Consider the following 13,233-nt stretch of genomic DNA (forward strand, 5'->3'; position numbering starts at 1 on the left):
GAAAATTGGGTAAAGACTAGCATGGTTTTCTAAGTAAAAGAGCCAATTCAAAGAGAGATGTGATTTTTAATAATATGAAAAGATTGAACAACAATCTCAATTATGTGTGCACACAATCTCTTTCCTTCCAAAGTATCTTTTACCTCGGAAGCTATACGTACAGTATGCCCCTGTGCAACCAATCTGCCTTGACAGCTTGTTAATGAATAGTTCACACTGTGGTAATCACGGAGTCAAAGTAGACCAGTCAGCCACTGGCTTTTTGGTTTTGTTTATTTGTTCTGGCTTGGTGATTAATTGATAAATCAATGCCATGACTATTATTAGAATGGACACTTGCTTACGTTGCTTTGTGAGATGTAAATCATGTTCTGATTGGAAACGTGAGCAGGAAAGTGAGAGTTCATTAGCCCTGTGTTTGTTAACAAACCCTCCTCCAGGGTGTTTTCATTCATACTTCTTCACACTGCTGTGGCACATTTGTCAACTGTGGCTTCAATATATCAATACATAATAATGTTGGTGCATCTCCGTGCCAGACAGTCCACTGGTCAGCCGTTATGAAGACATAGATAAGACACGGGACATCTGTGGAACACACTGGAAATGTCCCTTCCATTTGCATGTGCTTTGTTGTCCGACAGTGATTATGGATATGAGCGGCGCGGCGACGGGAACTGCCGGGCTGCCTTCTGGTTCAACCCCTCCACTGTCTCCAGAAGCTGCAGCCAGGGTCAAAACTACCTCAACAGCACAGGGTGAGGACTGTGTGATTTATGTTTCACATACTTTATTGGGAATTTGCATAAATGACCTGTCTCTTGGATGCTCAAGCATGGCTTTCGAGCAGATACCAGATTTAAAATGATAAGCAGTGCAAAACGGAATGATGTTCTGTGCAGAAAAAAGGGGCTGTTGGCATTCACTTTATCTGATCTACTAGTCAAACCCATTGGAAAGAATATTGATCATTTCCTATCGCTTCCCAATTGATCAGACCATTGCTAATCTGTTTGTCTGTCAACTCAAGTGAATTTATTTCCATATGCAGATTTACTAGCATATCCCTAATGTTAAAATGTTTACGACTGCAGTTCACCTTGAAGGTTTAGACACTTGTGATAACAAGTTCTTAATACTAAAGTATAGATTGTAATAATGAATGGACGTTGCATCAGTGATGTCCCCCATTGGTTGGTGGACTGCCATTTTGAAGCTGGGAGTTTGTAGTTTTTCCATCGCCAGTTTCAGTGGCTAAATGATAACGAGGGAGAAGTCACTGATTTTTAACACTTCTGACACAAGTCATCCAGCGGAGCAGACCTCCGGATTCTAGTGCCATTCATCTGCATGTACTGCTGTACAGAAAATCGGCAGACGATCCCTTAAATTACCAGCTAATACTAGGTAGCTGGCTAGCTTTGGTTGACAAGGTGCTACCAACCACTGAATAAGACATTTTTAGGCGACCAAAATGTTCCTATCAACTTCGATAAAGTGATAGCACAGTGAGAGGGTCAGAATTTAAGATGAAAACATGAGCAACACTCCGAAAACAAGTTCAACATTGCTAGGCCTGATTGAGAGGTCAGCCTGTAGCCAAGCCCCTAAAGCATCCCTTGCTTTATCTTCAAATTGAAAATAAATGGAACCAAAATTTGCAAAAAGAACATCATGCTGTTTTGACGAAGACTTGAATGAGACTGTTAACTCGTCAATGTATATTGGCTTACTAAATCAAGTGAGAAATAGGGTCGTCTTTTTGGAGCCAGTGGAGTTATTAAGGAAATTCTGCATTGCTTGATTTTCCAGGCCCTAGAGTTGCCGCTGTATTAAACACATATTTAGTTTTATCTGTGGTGTAAGAAGTGACTTTCATTCCATTTTCTCTTTTTTTGCCAGCAAGTGTCTCCTGTGTAGTTTTGAGGCTCCCCAAAGGGATAGACACCTTGCGAAGCTTAATCACAGTGGGAGGTTTTATTCAGTAGTGCTATGATTAAGTTTTCAAGGTGTCTCAGGCTCTGACACAGCTTGTGTTGTCAGTTGTCATCTAGTATGTTTTTTTTTTCAATAACACTGTTTCTGAACCACAAGCTCTTGAAGCATACGGGTGATACCTTAGAAAAACTATGAAGTGTGTAGACTGTAGAGTAGATTCAACTAGAAAAGGATGACATTGAATTAAGTTTGAAAGAAGTAAATATCATTTTTTTGGTCTTTTTCTAAAGTTACCGTAAAGTGGTGTTGAACAACTGCACTAAAGGAGTTAAAGAACTGTACACGGCCAGAAAGCAGCCGTGCCCCAACAGGCCTCCTAAAGGACTCACGCTGACAACCAAAGACGGCAAACTCACCGCCAACCTGGGCAGCAACGTCACCTTCCTGGTTCACCTAGATGAGGTGAGAACACAAGCAACACGGCACCTTTACTAGTTTAGCTGAATACCCTTTCTATTTCCCCCAGGCAAAGATTAATTTAGTTGATTTTAACTAAAAGCTGCATTAATTATTTTTTTTTTAAACAATGTTCTACGTTAACAACCAGAAGACAAATTACTTTGAAACAGTTTAATATGACTGATAAATGAATTTGTCTAATCAATATAAATTACTATATTCACTCTCTTTTTAGTTTTGTTTTGGTCTCTACTACCAACTGAGGGAAATATATGGCTTTGTAAACACTTTGAATTTCCTTCTTGTTTAAATGTGCAATACAAATAAAGTTGCCTTGCCTCCGTATGCTCACCAACTTTGTCTGTCTGCTGTTTGGTGCTACGAAGGGAGTGTACAGTTGATTTTACAAGGCTTTCTGATGAAACTGATGGCATCGCTCTTTTGCTAAAAACAGTTGCCAAATCTGGAAACAATGTTGATGAGAGCTGTAAGACTGAACCAAAACATGATAAAACAAGGATCTGAATTAAGCTAAAATGCTCCATACAGTTGAGGGGATCTGCAGAGGGAGGTAATAATTCTCTGAGGGTTAGTCACAATAATTGATCTGATTGATTGTTTTTAGCCGTGGTTATATAATATTTGGTAGTGCAGCTTTAAATCTTTGTTTAAATGTATGTATTCCCATCAGGGAAAATGCCAAACTATTCATACTCTTTTAAACAGAGCTCAACCAGTCAGACATTAGTATTAGCGGTGTTTACATCCAATTTAGAGAAACACCATTTCTGTCTCTTGGGAATGTTTCTGCCAGTGAAAGTCAACATCCTTTCTGGCATCCCTCGTGGCTCAATTCTGGGTCTACTCTTGTTCAGTTGGTACTTGTTCACAGCGTCTAAAAACACTACATATGTTATTGTTATTACGCTTCTGACACACAGTCAAGACAACCACCAGACAATTGACAAACAATTGTCTGTCCCAAAACTTCCTTCAGCTCAACAAAGACAACATCAGAATTGTTAAAAAAATTTGACACGCATTGCTAAATGTAACTTTTCATTCCATGTTTACATCAAAAAATGCTTAAATGTTTAAAATGTACATTAAATACAAGTCAGCGTGTTACTGCAAAGCAAGAAATGAGACCAAAAGTGCTGCAGGCGTATTACTCTATTAAACATTGCGGAAATAGTTTACAGAACCCTGAAGCATGATTTCTAGGAAAGTAACTATACCTACAAATGCTTTCAAAGGCATCTTTGTTCAGAGCTATGACTGGCAGGCTCCCTGGTCACTAGGAAACTGCCTCAGGTTTTCCCCCCAAAAAATAGAAATTGGTCCATTGATAGGCTTTGGAGCATTAACAACAAAAGGGTTTTCTAGCACTGCAACAGCTCAATGTATGTGCATGTCCCTGGGGATCTTGCTGAGGCCCAGTTGTCGTAATACTGTTTGATGAGTTGAGGAATTGAGGTCTGTTTTTTTTAATTAAGAGAGAGTCTGAAAGGAAAGGGGGGGTGGCGGAGGGTGCTGGGTAGCAGAACGATATGATAAAAGAGAAGGGTGGGGTAAAGAGTCATTGTGGCATCAACGCTGTTTGAGAAAATTCTGAAGATGAATTCAAAGTTTAATTTATATTCATGAAGCCTGCAATGGCTGTTTTTCTTGGGAAGAGCAAATGCCGTTTAATATTTAATGTGTACAGAAGACTCTTTAGTGCATATCCACATTTAAAAAGGAACAAAAAAATTTACACATTTTGGGAAATGATATGATCAAGATTTCCTGCTTAGAACTGGATTTGTAATAGTTGAGAAACCTGTTATGCAAGACAATAATTACAGCTACAGTTGGCATTCGTAAACGTTGCTAACTTTTCACTAAAAGCCAGTTGCAGAGAAGTGATTGGCTTGTGCCTAAATGACATCAACCAAATCTCAACAACAAAACTAGTTATGAAGAATTTCTGCCATATTTCCATATCTGGGATCAAAGGACACAGGGGATTTGAGACACTTGCGTTTCAACTATATTTTCTCTCTGCCAGTTAAAATGGTTTGTTGTTACAGTGTGCAATGTAATATGAGTGTGGTGGTAGAAAGATCATTTATATAGGAACATAGCATTTTTTGAAGGGCTCATATATATTTTTAATTCACATAACAATGAAATGATGACATTACACTGTACCAATAATTACATGTCAACAAACTGACTGGAAGGAACAGTTAATTGTTGCACCTGTGGCTCATGGAAAATGCCCAGAAACTCTTCTCTCCTTTGAGGCTTACAAAAACAAACACTTGAGTCTGGTTCATTTTCAAATCAACAAGTACAACAGTTCAGATCAGATGGTGACACAGATTGAGCATTGACTTCCCTCTTGGTTCTGTGTTGTCATGAATCAGATTTGGCTTCACTTTGGCTGGCACTGCTTAACTAATTAAAGCTTTGCCAGCTCAGTGCTTAAGTTGGAGAGTGAGAGCAAGCTTCCTTTTTTTTCATACCGTCACAAAGAGACATTGTTTTGATTTCCACAGAAAAATTCAAGAGATTCTTCTGCAGTTATTTCAGGTTTTACAACAGATTTTGAATTGTCCCCATGAGGTATGAAAACTTCAAAGAATGTATTTATAACTATTGAATTGAATGAACCCCAAATTGCTCCAGATGGCTGTGCCATCAATGTGCAAGTGTATGTATGAATGTTTATTCTTCCCTTCCTGATGAGCAGATGGCACCTGTCTTCAGTGTATGAATGAATGTGTGAATGGGTGAATGCTGGCTTGTACTATATATATATTATGTAGTGTGAGTGATCACTAAGGCTAGTAAAGCACTGCAATGCAGTCCATTGTTATTTTGGTCAAAGTGTTTTGATCTTGATATAGTTCCCATTTGTGTTCCCCCATTTTAAGAATCACCAAATGGGGTAGAAGTTTAGAAGACACACACATAATATAATCTCCCTGTGAGCTGCCTAACAATAGTTTTGTCAGTTTGAATTTTTATCACACTCTAGTCACATTTGGGAGAAAATGTTCTACAGTTGTTCTTGCTCATGTTCATCTTTTTGTGAAACTTATTTCTGCCCCAGTGGAAAAGCTAGATGAAATTCTTCTGCAAACGAACATTGTGATCGAACATGACAGGCGCAAGCACTGAGGATTCCAACCTAAAATATTAACCGCAGTGCTCATTTTCCAACTCTGTGGTGTCGTAATATTTGAGAGACTTGCCATGACTTGTCCCCAAGAGTTAGTTAATAAGAGAAACATAGAAGTAAAGCATTCCAGGTATAAAAAACAGGTTAAAAAAAAAGATAGAGGAGGGTCTGGCGAGTCCACACAGCATTCCTGGATGGGAGAAAAACATGCTCTGGTTTATTGGCATTTCTTTAAACCAATCACAATCATCTTGGGCGGCGCTAAACTCAGCACATAGCCGCTGTAAAAAAGATTGAAAAAAGTAGTCTAGCTAGCTGTCTGGATTTGCCCTGCAGAGTTTTGAGAAGCAGGTAACCATAGTCCTCAGAGATCCAGCGGATTTCATAATTCCAACACATGGAATTGGAAGTTAATGGAAATGCATGCATCCAGCGGAATCCCTGCGATACAAGAGCAATCTCGGACAAGGGCGTAGCACAAAATTCAGGGCCCTGTAGAAAGGCATTTTCTATGTGCCCCCTCCCCGCATCCACAGCTATCACTCTAAAACAACTGGGTATCTACACAAAAAGATTTTTTTTTGTTGGTTTGTGTTTCTATTCACGTATGAAATGTAAGTGACTAGAAAAAGGATTCATTCATCATTAGACCTGGTCTTAACTCACACCATTTTCCCTAAAGACGAGTCAGAGTTGACTCACCATTACTTGAGTTTGAGTCCAAGATGAGTCATCAAGGTTGAGTCTGTGTTGAATTACAATTCTCCACTCTGGCACCTATAAAGAGCTGATATACGATGCCGGGTTGGCTCAGTTGGTAGAGCAGGTGCACATCTACATACTAGTTTAAGCCTTGATGCAGAGGTCCAGGGTTCAAGTCGGACCTTTTGATTATTTCTTGCATCTCTCCCTTTTCTCACATAGCTATCTTGTCCATTAAAGGTGGAAATAATCTTTAAAAAAAGAGCTGCTATACTCATAAATGAGGGTCTCCATTAAACAAAAATGACACTGCTGTCACGAATGCAAAGTGTGTTCATTTACTGAGCTTTTTCTAAACAAAATGTAACGCTGCTCTTTTCAGCATTGCATTTAAAATCCGTGTTTGCAAATTTCCCCATCTGGGGTGCATGCCTCTCTATTTTCCAAATGTGAACATGTAGCAGGGAGCCCGCAGACCGTGCATTATAGTTGCATATTACTATCAATTCCTTTGTTACAAGAGTAGTGAAAGAGAAGGGATTGCAAAGACGATGCAATGGGCATTAACAGTTACAAATAAACAAGAAGCTTCTCAAGACATGGCGTCATCTTTTGGTGGTGAAGTAAAGGGTGTGACCCCCAAAGGAACCAGCCCTTTATAGAACTTCTCCCAAGCTGCTTTCCGGCCAGTCTTGGAGCCCGAAACCGAAAGTTGTATAAAGGAATTTGTTTCATGAATGCTCAAGTCCAAGTTTATATTTCCTCGAGTCCAAGTACAAGTCACGAGTCCAGAGAATAGTCTTGAGTGAGACTTGAATCCAGAAAATAGAGACTCAAGTCCAAGTCCAGCACTCGAGCAGTCCAGCACTGTACACTATGTATTTACAATGTATTTAGTTTGATATTTATATATTTTACTTAGTTGGATATGTATATTTACAATTTTCAGTTCTTAGACAGAACAAAACATTGAGCCCTGCACCTGTAATATGACAAACATTTCATCCCAGAAAGTCTTGAATTCATAAAAATAAAATAATATAATGTTTAATGTTGGATTTTTAAATAAAAGGATTTTATATATTTTAGCCATTTCCCAATGCACAAATGTATGACAGTTTTGTTAGCAACTAAATATATCTTGAATTCTGAACTAAATCAATCACAGAATCAATTTGAATATTTAAAAAATATACTGACCCATAGAGGCTAAAAGGCTCCTTAGGGCTGATGGGTTGGTTGCTATGTGACAGCTTTCACCTTACACAATGCCATTTGAATCTTTGCAAAAAATAATTAAATAGAAATAAAAGCTGTGAGTTATTGCAGCTTTAAATAAATGCATTTCATTCAAAGTATTTTTATTGTTTTTCATATTGTTGAATCATTTTTGCTGTCCATGGAACGTGTCATTAAAGCTCTCTGTCATAGAAAAAATACATTCTTTCTAATCTCGCAGTTTGCTAAATGTTACAGTGCATATATTAACCTTCAGTGTCGGGAAACAACCCAAATTCATGCTCTGTCTAATAAACGAAAATTACTGTGCAGACTTATTCACAGCTGCTTTTGTCACCCATCACATTGATATTGTGGTTTCAGGTTCGACACACACCTGAACAAATGCCGACTTGTGTATATCCAACCCTTTACAGCCCTTACAACAGTCCTTTCATTGCGAACCAACACCGATGTCCCAGCCCCAAGGCTCCAGCCATGTTGTTTTTGGGTCAGCTCAGCCCTGGGAGATACATGCACACAAAGAGTGACATTTAGAGAGACTGGTCGGCATCAGTCTCATGCAGATAAGTGAATCCCATTGTGGCTGATTTACAGAGCAAACGTGAACACAGAATGGACAGCAGACACAGAGAAGAGCTGAGTGACATTGGCGCCACCAAGACAGCGTCTTGTTTGCATGCCAGCTCATTACAGCTCTGAACAATGCCTGCAATGTCCTGCCCTGTTCTTAGCTGTTTTCTAATTCTCACCAGACACTTATCAAAGATATCATTTTGCAGTCAGAGTGACATGAAATATCCTCAAAAGTGTCAACCAGCCAACCTCCCCCCCCCCCCCCCCCCCCCCCCCCCCACACACACACACACACACACACACACACACACACACACTCGGAACCACACAAAGAAAGGAACTCAGGTAGCGAAGGATTGGAAGGAGCAAATGTGCACAAGAGAGAAAATGAACAATAGGTGTATTTGTTTTGGTGTTATTGTGTGTTTTGGCAAAGTCTGTATGCAAATGCACTGTTACAAATGAAGATCCCAATAGCATTGCGCTACAATTTGCCAAAGGGAGGCTGGGAATTTGCCTTTGCAGGCCTCGGGGGATGTGCGCAGATTTTGTTGCTGTAGCAGCTGGGCCACCAACACTGATGTGTGTGCTGATCCTCAGATAGTGCCAGATGTGATTCCCAGAGGAACCGGTGCATGCAGCTGAAGACCTACACACCATGCAAAGTCAAACATGGTGGGGTGGGGGGCCTAAACACAGATGTACATGTGCTGACATCATACTGACACACTTTCAACATTCCCCCTCTACTTCCTTTCTGACACAGAAACCATGAACCTGTTTTGGTTTTTGAACGCTTTGGGTTAGGGTTATACATGCCATCAACGTTTTAATAAGGTGGCAGGCACAAAAACAACTTGGTAATGTTAAACAAAGATTGTGGTTTGGGTTAAAATCAGATGTTACTTCACTTCTGAAGTACACCCTGTAACACCCTGCAGTGCCCTGCTATGCCATGAACTACAACTAACACTAACATTTCTAGTCATAGTTCCATTATCTTTATAATGCAACTGTTATTGCCAATGTTTGTCATACCCGCAACCGACCCCATCAGACACCACCTACCAAGAGCCTGGGTCTGTCCCAGGTTTCATCCTAAAAAGGGATTTGTTAACTATAGATTGTGGTTCAGACCTACTCTGTAATGTGTCTTGAAATAACTCTTATGATTTGATACTATGAATATAATATAATCGAATTAAATGTGACACTGAACACGAAGTTCATAAAGTAAAAAAAAAGGTATTATTTTAAAATGGTACCCGCACCTTGACCTTTTGGGTGAAAGTCCTGTGTTTGACCCATCAACCCCCCTAACCCCAGAGGGTAGTCTGTTCTCTATTCGTTTTTAGAAACACCTCATCATATGTTGCCTCTAGAAGTTGCCTATAGCCTATTTAGGGCATGTCCAAATCCACTTTTAATAGTTTGACTGTTAAAATCCAATGAAATGAAATTGACCTTAGACCAGGTTTTTGTTGGTCAGTGGCGCGATCACTTTCTGCTACCACATGACAGCAATATGGCAAGAACTTAACTGAAAACCCCTCCCTGTAAGACCAGCACGCCCATGGGCGCAAAGATGGGCGCAGGACGTTTTTGCTACTTCAATGACATGGGTGCGGGACAGGAAATTAACAATTGCGTCAATCTTAAAATAGCTAAGATACTTGTAAGGTAGCACCCATAGAGTTTATCTTCATCTGAATTTGGCCCTGCTGTGCTGTCTTTCAGGGTGACTCTATGCGCACCAACATCCAGCTGGATTTCGGCGATGGCACAGCCGTGTCCTACTCCAACCTGAGCTGGACCGAGGAGGGGATCAAACATGTGTACAAGTCTGCCGGAATATTCCGTGTCACAGCGTTGGCAGACAACACGCTGGGTTCTGACGCCACAACTCTCTTCCTGCATGTCACATGTAAGTGCTGCTGTCTCAGGTTCAAATCTGGTTGGTTCTCATGTTGTTGTTTTTTCATGCCGCTATGTTGTAACCTTGTTTCTCAGAGTAAAGTATTTTCCAGTAATATCTCTTAAGTGAAGTTTTACTTAAGATATTATTGGAATCTCATCTTGTCTCGTGAACCCGATCAGCTGTCTTGTCACACCCCTGTTCAGAACTGAAAAAGATGCCCCCAGGGGTTCTTAAAGTGCCCATAATAAGAAACATTCTCTTTATATAAGTTGAAAGTGCCCATATTATGAATTTTTGGGATTTGGGGTGGTATTTTGAGTTTCTGGTGCTTGCACACACATAAAATACAAACTAACCCATTCATGGTGTTTTGAGTGAGAAACAGATTTTTCCTTTCATTTGTATATGATATGTTGCCACACTGTTGATCCATGCTAAACCCATTGGAAGTGAACTGCACTGACCTGTACACAGGATTATGTAATATAGCAGCCGCAATTAACACAAGACAACTTTTGGGAGAAAGGTCATAACAAACTTGCTTATGCAAGGTTTCACTGTGGGCAGAGACTGGAACTGGGTCTGTAAGGTCCCTGTGACTGAGTGATCTGAGGATAAAAAAGCAGAACAATGGCTTCTTCTTAAGTAGATCAGATTATAACAGCACACATAAAAATAATTCTCAGAGTGTCATGCTTACCAGCATCAAACGGCAATAAAAATAGTGTATCATTTGAAGGGAATCATACAAGATCCTTTCAGTATATTTTCAATCGTCTCTTTGTCTTGTTAGTTGCTCTTTCATCGATTAGTTCAATCCATTTTAATTTAACCTCTCGCCATCGTCATGTGGCAGCCTGTGTGTTCTGTATTTATACATTTCTAATGGAAATAATTTGAGCTGGGGGTATGCCAAGAACTACAACAATGATTTTCTCGGCTGACCATATTTAATGTCAAATGACTCAAATCTCTCACACAAACACACACAAAAACCGAGCATCTTAAAGTGGGAAAAAAGATTAGTTCTGGTTAAAGAGGATCAAGGCTAACAGAAGCCTAGGCGAGAGGAACACCCCAGACCACAGCACTACCAAAACCTTTCATAAGAGTTTTTCGAAAGAAAGTAGTGTTTTACCTCTGTCCACGGCAGGGAACCTTATCCCTGAGATTAGTGTAAAGCAACCTAGACCCCTGTCAGGTCCTATTAGTTTCTTAGTGGGGAAGGTTGGCAGCATTACCCACAAGGTATTGTGTCAAAAATACCTGATGTCAACATATTTTTATTGTTAGATTGGGAATATTTTTAGTTGCCATTACTATAGCTAAAGACCCACAAGGACCTTTTAACATAACATCCCCACTCGACAATATCAGAAAAACATCTGATTGTCTGTCATTTTGAATCACTCATACCAGATCTTTGGTGATCAGTTGCTGTTTGGCGTGACTATAAATCAAACGTGTCAGGAATGATTATGTCTCCAAAAATTGACGTTTATATGTTAATTAATTGCCAAGAAAACAAGTTTAAAAAGAAAGGTGGTATTTCCCGGGTTTCTATTGTTATCTACGTGAGAAAAAAGTTTTTGAATGACCATAACTGCAAATATATGGCTGTATGGCTATATATGGGTGAGCGCTGCCAACTGAGCTACCCAGGCTCCCATAAAGCAATTTTCATAGAACTATCTGATTCTAGTTATATTTATTAGTGTGTGGACGGCCCTTTATGAAGTCAACCTCATCTCTCAAAAGAGCTTGTTAGCTATCTAGCTACTTGCATTCATACAGCTCCAGGTTTATTTATTGCTATTGTACAACACAGGCGTGCACAACAAAATCCAGTTGTTGTGCCATTAATGCTACACAAGAAAACAAGAAAAGAGAACAATGGCAGTGCGTTCCCCGGGTGCATTTTTTGAATTCGCATCAGGAGGAATGTAAACACTAGCGGCGAAAAAAGCTTGATGCGTGCATTACCCAAAATGCAACAGTGCAGTCCAAGATTTTTGGTGTTTCCCGGCTACTGTCATGGGCTACAGAGGTCTGCTATGCTGGCTTGCTATCGCACCCAGATTTTTATTTTTTTTCTAACGTAGTCTTCAGACCCATCCGGCGCTAACTCCAGTGACATCACTTGAGGACATTTATTAGACTACACAGGTTTTCTTTTCCACATAGCCTTTTCAGTAGCACTCCTCATGAAGTGTATGTATAAATCCAGAGTTCCCCTTTAATTTAAGACAGTTTTGCACATGTTCTACAGTCGCATAATAATCCATTTCCAGGACTTCACTGACTCAAATGCAGCCGTAAATTGCATGAAAAGAGAAGAAAATACAAAACAAATACATGTTATTCATACATTTGCCCCTGATAATCCATACGGCAAATATCCAAAAGAATTAATTGCTATTCACTGTGAGAGAGGTTTTATGGTTAAACCCATCTGTCATTTGTACATACTGTCTAAGAGAATGTGTTTGTATATAAACCATTCATCTTTTTTTTTTTTACTTTTCACTTGTTATCATTTAACCAAAGCCACAGTTTTCTCCACATGTTGAATTGTCCTTGAGCAAGAACCCTAAGCTACATGTGATGTGTGTGTGTGTGTGTGTGTGTGTGTGTGTGTGTGCTAGAATAAGAGGCCAATTGTAAAGCACTTTTTCCTTTAACGATTGATTCTCACAGACAGCTTTGATTCGATTCAATTCATTTCCCATGAGAACGGCGGTATGATCATGTCCTCTGAAGAGGGCAAAAGCACCCGCATGTGACTCCAATATTTATTCTTATGTATACACACACACACGCACCATATTTACATTTCTGCCCAAAATTAAAAGAAAAGAAGCTGAAAATAAGTGCTTTCACAATACTTTATGTTACATCTCTGTATCTTGGCAGTTGGTATTCATTGTGTATGAGTTGAATATATTTACCATTATTCACTTATTCTGTTCAGGGTATGGGGTGGACCCTGTCCCAGAATGCACTAGGCAAAATGCTATTTATCATTTCACCTGAGACGCAGGTCTTTGGATTGTGGGGGGGAAACCTTAGCACAGTAACCTGTCCTATAAAAGTGATGGTGTTTGGAGGATTTTCTCGCCCTAAAACTGAAACAAGCTTCACACCCCATGTGATTGAAATTTACCTTTTTTTAGGGGGCTTTTTTTTATTTGAACTCTGAAGTGAGCCTCATTATGCGTAGCCGTGCCTACTA

General features: G+C 39.7%; 1 protein-coding gene across 1 annotated transcript in view; it reads left to right on the forward strand.

Moving 5' to 3' along the window:
* sorcs3 (sortilin related VPS10 domain containing receptor 3) overlaps positions 1-13,233 on the forward strand; it is a 162,345-nt gene that overhangs the window by 120,725 nt on the left and 28,387 nt on the right. The window contains exons 16-18 of the mRNA XM_034893776.1: positions 645-758; positions 2,229-2,400; positions 9,821-10,007. Coding sequence (XP_034749667.1) covers positions 645-758; positions 2,229-2,400; positions 9,821-10,007 — 473 coding nt within the window. The remainder of the gene's footprint in view (positions 1-644; positions 759-2,228; positions 2,401-9,820; positions 10,008-13,233) is intronic.

This window comes from Etheostoma cragini, chromosome 2 (genome assembly GCF_013103735.1).
Source record: "Etheostoma cragini isolate CJK2018 chromosome 2, CSU_Ecrag_1.0, whole genome shotgun sequence".
Lineage (NCBI taxonomy): Eukaryota > Metazoa > Chordata > Actinopteri > Perciformes > Percidae > Etheostoma > Etheostoma cragini.